This window comes from Panicum virgatum, chromosome 7K (assembly GCF_016808335.1).
Source record: "Panicum virgatum strain AP13 chromosome 7K, P.virgatum_v5, whole genome shotgun sequence".
NCBI lineage: Eukaryota > Viridiplantae > Streptophyta > Magnoliopsida > Poales > Poaceae > Panicum > Panicum virgatum.
The window spans coordinates 3,393,678-3,400,659 of NC_053142.1; the positions used below are offsets into that span (position 1 = coordinate 3,393,678).

Here is a 6,982-nt window from a genome sequence, read left to right on the forward strand (position 1 = left end):
ATAAAATCATTTGATCTCCTTTGTTGAGAATTTTGGGGTTCTTATGTGCATGCTTTACTCTCTAATTCTTATTCTTTCTTTGTCAAAGCTTGCTTTCTTGAACCAAGATATAGTGTAAACTTCTCCTTGACCTCCTTTGAGAGTGTGTATGAGGTGTATGAGTACTTTTTGTGTTCTTGTATGCACATTTTGAGGGGGTAGTTTAGCCAATATCTTGTGGGACTAATGTTTCTTTCAAGTTTATGTTGTATAGTCTCACTTGTTGAAGGAAAGATTGTCTCAAAGGAAGTTTAATGGTTTCCAAGGGTTTTTGGATGATCTAGGATTATTTTCGGAGGTTCCACTCTTTTTGGCACTTGGACTTTGAGTGAGTTGGAGAAAGGAATGAACTAACGAATGGAATTTCATTATTGGTTCTTCATTGTGGAAATAATCAAGCATTTTTGAAGACACTCTTTGTTCATCCATGATCAATTCAATAATGGTGGTAACTCCTAGTTCCCAATTTGCAAATGTTATGAATTTTACCTTTTGGCATCTTTGCAAGTTGCTTTAGGTAAAGGATGAACTAGGAACACAATATGGGTCTTGGATGGTTACAAGAGCTCAAATTCACCATAATACATCAAGTGGGAGCCATTGTCATTCAAATGAATTGAACTTCACTTATCCAAGCCATTGATGAGTTGGTTGTCGATTCAATATGATTTTGTGTGGTAATCTACCTACCTTGGTGGTGGTACGTATTCGTTGGCATAATTTCCATTGTTGCAAAATTCTTATTCCTTGACCAAGATATAGGGTGGACTCCCCTAAATTCTTCATTGAACCAAGTGCATGCAACAAGTAATTCAAGCACTTGATGCACATAACAAGGGGGAGCCCTATCCTATGTTTTATGTCTTTGAGACTAACCATTTCTTCCAGTGATCGTATATGTAGTCTCTTGGTGAGAATGAGTTTTCTCAAGGCTTGAATTCCCTTATTGACTTGATTGACCAAAAGGTGCATATGGGTTTGTCTTCCACATATATGTGTATGCACCATCAAAAGGGGGGATTTAGTCTATGTTATGAGGTTTCACCTTTAGTAACCCACATGCCATCCAAATCCAAAGGGTCACTTTATGTGTGGAACTCTAGATTGTGCTATTGATGCCATATCTTGTCTTTGTGAGTGCATTAATATGATGACAACAAAAACTAGCAATTGGGGAAATCAGGCCTCAAGAAATAGATGATCATGAAGTTTCAAAAGATGAGCCAAAGACCATTGCTACTGTGACCTCCAAAAACTCCGGACAAATTTGCGGAGACTCCGCGATTTCCAGAGACTCCGGATAAATCTTCGGAAACTCCGGAGATACTAATCAAGAAGCTCCCGAACAAGATTTAGAAGAAAAGGATGATGATCTCGTACAACAGCAAACTCCTAGAGCATGAAGTTTAGTAGGATCATGATGAAAAGGGATTGAAATGTCCATGATGGGAGTGTTGAAGTTTCTTATTGGATTTGAATCAAGCAACTCAAGATATTCATGCTCATATGTCAAACCAAGTACCTTAATCAAGGTCGCCTAAATTGAGATCTTTGACCTTTCAATTGGTATCTCAAAAACATGCTCAAGAAGTTTGACGTCAAGTATGCCAAGCCCATCAAGATAACAGTTCTGACTAATGGACATTTTAGTCTAGATGAGATTGTGAAGCTTAGAGCAAAGGTATATCGCTCCATTAACTCTTGTAGTATCTTTGTGCATCTAGGCCCTAACATGCTAGTGTGTGCATGCATATGCAAAACCTTGAGTCACACCATGAGTTTGTCTTTTGGTGGTGATTAGAGAATTATTTAGATATTTGGTTGATACCTCTTGCGACATGTCTTTGTCTTGTGAAGAAAATATCATCTAAGTAAGGTATGAGCCAAACATGCTAATTTCTCAAAATTTTGACCTAAGGCTTAGTATACTTTGTTTCATAGAACAAATAGGTGAGAAATTATATGTGCCAAACCATTACATCACTTTTCCCTTCACTTATGTACCGTAATTTCTCTCTTTTGATGGAAAGACCTTTTTGGAGATTGATGCCAAAGGGGGAGAGATTTTGGGAGAAAGTGTTGGGGGGATGCCTTGTTGATTTTATGGGGTAAAGGGCAGGCAAATAATATGTCTCATTTGCTTGGTGTGTGCAAGGATAGATTTCACTTTGGTATTTCTACTAAGGACCTCTCATGATAGTGTGTGATATTCATGTCTTGGATGGTGTAGTGTTAATCTTTAGTTCTTTGGGTGAAATCACGTATCATGTGCATCACGGTTATCTTGTTGACACTTTTGCACCCCACGGATGCTAAGATATAGAGGGAGTTTCAATGCAGTACCTTAGTATGTGCAATTGGCATTTTAAGCCAAAAGTATGAAGTTCAATGAATGCACATACTTCGGGGGAACTTGCTATATCATAGGATTCAAAATCTTATTTTAACCAATCTTTTGTAAGCTTTAATTGTGTTGTCATCAACCACAAAAAAGAGGGAGATTGAAAGTGCATCTAGACTCCCTTGTGGGTTTTGATGGTTCAATGACAACACAATTAAAGAACTAATGAGTTTGATGAGTTTTGGATAGGTCACAATGCAAATGAGTGTACCAAAACAATAATATCTCAAATTGAAGAAAGGGCAAGTAAATTCAAAAGGCAAAAGAGACAAAGTTGCAAGGGATATTATTTGGTCTCAATGATGGCTTGCTTGCATGAATGAGTAAAGATTTATAATGCATTGATATATTGATCAAGAAGGAAGAGATGTGATCAAGAGCTTAATATTTCAAAAGAAGTGAAGATTCTTGGTTACTTGATCATAAAGTTGGTATATGGATTAATTTGATGAAGAAATGGAATTCAATTAGTACATGATGTGGTGCAAGGCTACATGTGATTGAAGATGGCAAGATGGTTTATGGGTTAGTAAGAACTCGGCTACGAGGTACTAAGCGAGGGAGAAGGGCAAGCAAGGGGCTTGGCATCGATGAACCCATGCTAGGGTAAAGAAGCAAGTTAGTGCTAGAATTTATGGATCAATCAAGGCCATGGATAGTCACAAGTTGCTAAGCATCAATCATTGTTGAATCATATGGATTTAGGTGTTTTGAGGATGTCATGTTGATTATTGATCATATACAATGAAGAACCTCAAGGCACCCGCTCAAGAAGGATAATGCTCAAGAAAGAGGCAAAGAAAATATTTGCAAACCCTCAAAGTGTGATTTTGATGAAAAGCGGCATGATGAAGGTATTCAAGCTCAAGAGGATGTTATTGTGCTTATTATTTGATCTTGAGTATAGGCAATGCCATACTACCAAGAGGGATGCGACGTTGATAGCTTTGCTTATGACTCGGTGCTCAAACCTAACCTTTCAATTGCTAACATGAGAGAATCCATTGTCACAACACTTGCACCGGGTGGTCTTGGACATTATTTTCAGTTGGAATGGATAGTCCTCTAGATGTTCTTTCCATAGAGTCCAAGATCATCGAATTTGGAGTCCGGAGTAAAAAGTTATGGCGTTTTCTCTAAAGTTACCTAAGTTGTCTAGTGGACCTGCGGAAACTCCGAAGATTATTCCAAAAATTCCGAAGGTTTTGGAGATTCCAGAGATCTTTGCAGAGATTCCAGAGATTTCTGAGAAATGGGAAATGCTAACTTTGTTCGAAGATTCTGGAGATTTTTGCGGAGTCTCCGGACCTATTTTGAGCCTAACGGATAGTTTTTTGGGTCCGGAGTCTCCTGAGATTTTCCGAAGATTTCGGAACATAACAGCACAATGGCTAGTTTTGGGGGATGGGTACTTATACCCCTCACCCCCTCCTATTTGTCGCTGCTGAGTTCCCACATGAAAAAACACATATCCACAGCCCTAAAAAGCTCTCCGCACTCTAGATTAGCAAGAGATTTGAGAGGAGAAGTTAGGGTTGAGAGAGAGATTGGGAAGGAAGATTGAGTGAAAGTGAGCAAATCCATTATTGAGCACCCGAGTTCATAGCGAGAAATCTTCATGGCGTTTGTTACTTTTGGAGGTCAAGCCTCCTAGACGGGAAGTTTGTGAAGGCTTCGATTTCACCTCCGCAAAGGAAGAAATCAAGAAGTGAAGTGGGGAAAGGGTTGAGAGCGATCTTTGGACGCACCCAACGGAGACGTAAGAACCCGTGGAGGGATCCGAACTTCGGTAAACAAATCTTTGTGCCACTTGTTCTTGATTTGTTATTTTCACTACTTGTTGCTTGTGCTATCTCCTTTCTAGGTTTATCTCGATCTATCTATGGAGAAGGTTTGAGCTGCAAGTATCCAGTGAAATACTTTGGAAACAACTCATCGATGTTTGGTAATTCGTCAATCTACTTTCGGTTGTGGTTTCCATAGGCGTGTTGTGTAGTTTGTGCTATTTACAGAGACTCCGAAGATTTCTACGGAAACTCCGACAGATTCCAGAGAAATCTCCGGAGATTCCGTAAGTTACTATTTTTTTTGAGACGAAAGAAGAAATATATTAGACCATAGTTGAGTATATCATCAGGTTACAAGCAAGCTGGAATACAACCTGGTCATCTAAAAGTCTTGTATAGTCTAAATTCTCAACTCCAGACCTATATGACGCTTCGTATAGAAGGCTGCACAGGCAAACACTCGGCGTGCACAGGCAAACACCTGGCAACAAACTCGAGAACAGAAGCCCAACGAATGGCGGCCAACACTCCTGTAGGCGAAGTGGAGAAACTTCTTCTTTCTTGTGTCTTCCGTCTTCTTCTTTCTGCCACTGAAGAAAAAGAAAGACTGATCTGCATATTCTCCCTAGTCTTTCATTGTGGTCAGATCTAACCACAACAAAACGGAGAAGAGACCGGAGAAAATTATTCCATGACAGCGACATCATCTCCACCTTGATGTCACCACCTAGAAAACCAAATCTCCATGTCGTTAAATCGATGAAGTTGTTGACGTCGGTGTCGCCCTCATCTTCAACAGATCCGCCATGGAGAAGACGAATCCACCCTACCCCCTTGCCGTCACCGGAGAGGAGGAGGAGGAAATAATTCTCCAATACCAAGAGACTTGACATGGAGAGACTCTAAACCTAGAAGACTTTAACTCTAGATGACTCGATCTACTGGAGGAACTAGGAAAAAATGATGAATCTCCACTCCCTTTGGCCTCCGGCGAGACGCCGAAGGGGAAGGGAGGGGGACCAAGCAGTGTTGGAGGCGGGAGACGCCGGCGGCGGCGCTAGGGCTCCGAGTGAAGTTGGGACGGCGCAAATCTTTTGAAACTCCCCCGTAAGTTATTAATTTCTCTGCAAGTTTTGTGTAAAAATTTTAGAACCGCCTAATCACCTCCCCTCTAGGCGACATCAATGGTCCTTTCAACCATGCATTCATTAAGAGAATAATTATGTCTTTCCTATTTAGCTTGGCAGATTTGCATGCTATAATTAATTTGCATGTATGGAGGGGCATTTAGACCTCTCATGCTAAAAAAATCACTTGGCGGGAACTTAAAAGTTGCTATATTATGTGAAAAAATTTGAATGCTAGAAGTAGCTATATTTTAGGACGGATGGAGTACAAGATTTGTAAAATTTGCCGAGATGATGTCAGCATATGGCCTTCAGGGCCTGTCAGGACATTTGTTTATTCTTCAACGTCCTCTGATTTCACTGCTTGGGAATAGTTTGTAGCTAATTCGTCTTCACTCGGGGTACACATGGTCTATTTACGAAAACAATCTCGGCCGTTACGTGGATATAGGAGAAAATGGTAATGATAGGAATCCCTCTGCCGAATGGAAATTGTTTACAATCTTGTGGTGCTGGGGATTTCAAATTTGGGAGAAGCCATGCTGCCGAAGACAAGCGGAGCTACGACGAACCTTGGGGTGGGAATGAGGGAATGTTTTAATGTGGTTTTATTGCCACTTTTAGCATTCAATCAAAGAAAATGAGGGAATGTTAATACCCAGAAAATTGAGCGTCAATAAAATCTGATACGTTTGGATCCTACCATTTTGGAGCATTGATCCACATCCATGCAGAGAATGGTACAGCAGGATAAGTTTAATTTCTTTGATAAATGGAGGGACGTTTTGATGGAATGTTACTTAGGCCGGAATAAATGCAATTAAAACATATCCTTTTTTATTTGGCTGGCCGGCTATATATACGAGGCCAGGGCCACCTCCACCAGTATCCTAGCGCTTGTAACTCTAGACTTGCTTTCTTACGTACCATCCGACCAGCCGCCATGGGCAAACAACAGAATCTCCTCCTTGCCATTGCCGTTGTGGCTTCCATCGTCCATGCCGCCACCTCCCAAACAGATGCGGCCACGACAGTGTACGACGTCCTGCAGCAGTACAACTTGCCGCGGGGTCTGTTACCGCTTGGCGTGCAGTCATACGCGCTCCACCCAGGCGGTGCTTTGGAGGTGACCCTCCCCGGCGAGTGCAACTTCTTCGTCACAGTCGCCGGCAAGCAATTCAAGTTTCGGTATGACAGAAGCGTCAGCGGGATCCTCAAGTCTGGTTCCATCAGCCGTGTCTCCGGCGTGAGGTTGCAGGTGGAGTTCGCGTGGCTCGGGTTCAACCAGGTGAGCCGCGCTGGCAACGAGATCAATATCCAGCTAGAGAAGTCGACTCAGTCGTTCCCAGTCAGCGCCTTCGCCCAGAGCCCCCGCTGCAACTGAGGCTATATATTAGTCAGGAACCTACGGCCATTATACTTGGGATATGGAGCGTGTGTGCTAGCTCCTTGCCATACTTCAATTTTAATTCGTTCGTGCTAAATCTAATGCCTGTTTTATGAAGTGACTATAATAAAATAATTTTGTTCTTTTCTGCACGTGAATGCATCTGTTACATGCTTTTCGTAATAATAATAATGTCTATCCGGTCTGCATGAATCTTGGAGACTCTCAAATGCTATTTAAC

At 41.4% G+C, this 6,982-nt stretch overlaps 1 protein-coding gene across 1 annotated transcript; it reads left to right on the forward strand.

Annotated features, from left to right (window-relative positions):
* Positions 1-6,297: 6,297 nt before the first annotated feature.
* On the forward strand, positions 6,298-6,738 carry LOC120643107. The gene has a single exon (XM_039919629.1). It carries the CDS (start codon positions 6,298-6,300, stop codon positions 6,736-6,738), a length of 441 nt encoding a protein of 146 aa, XP_039775563.1.
* Positions 6,739-6,982: the final 244 nt, after the last annotated feature.

Coding starts and splice junctions, on each gene's coding strand:
- LOC120643107 (XM_039919629.1), top strand. CDS start 6,298: ATGGGCAAACAACAGAATCTCCTCCTTGCCATTGCCGTTGTGGCTTCC.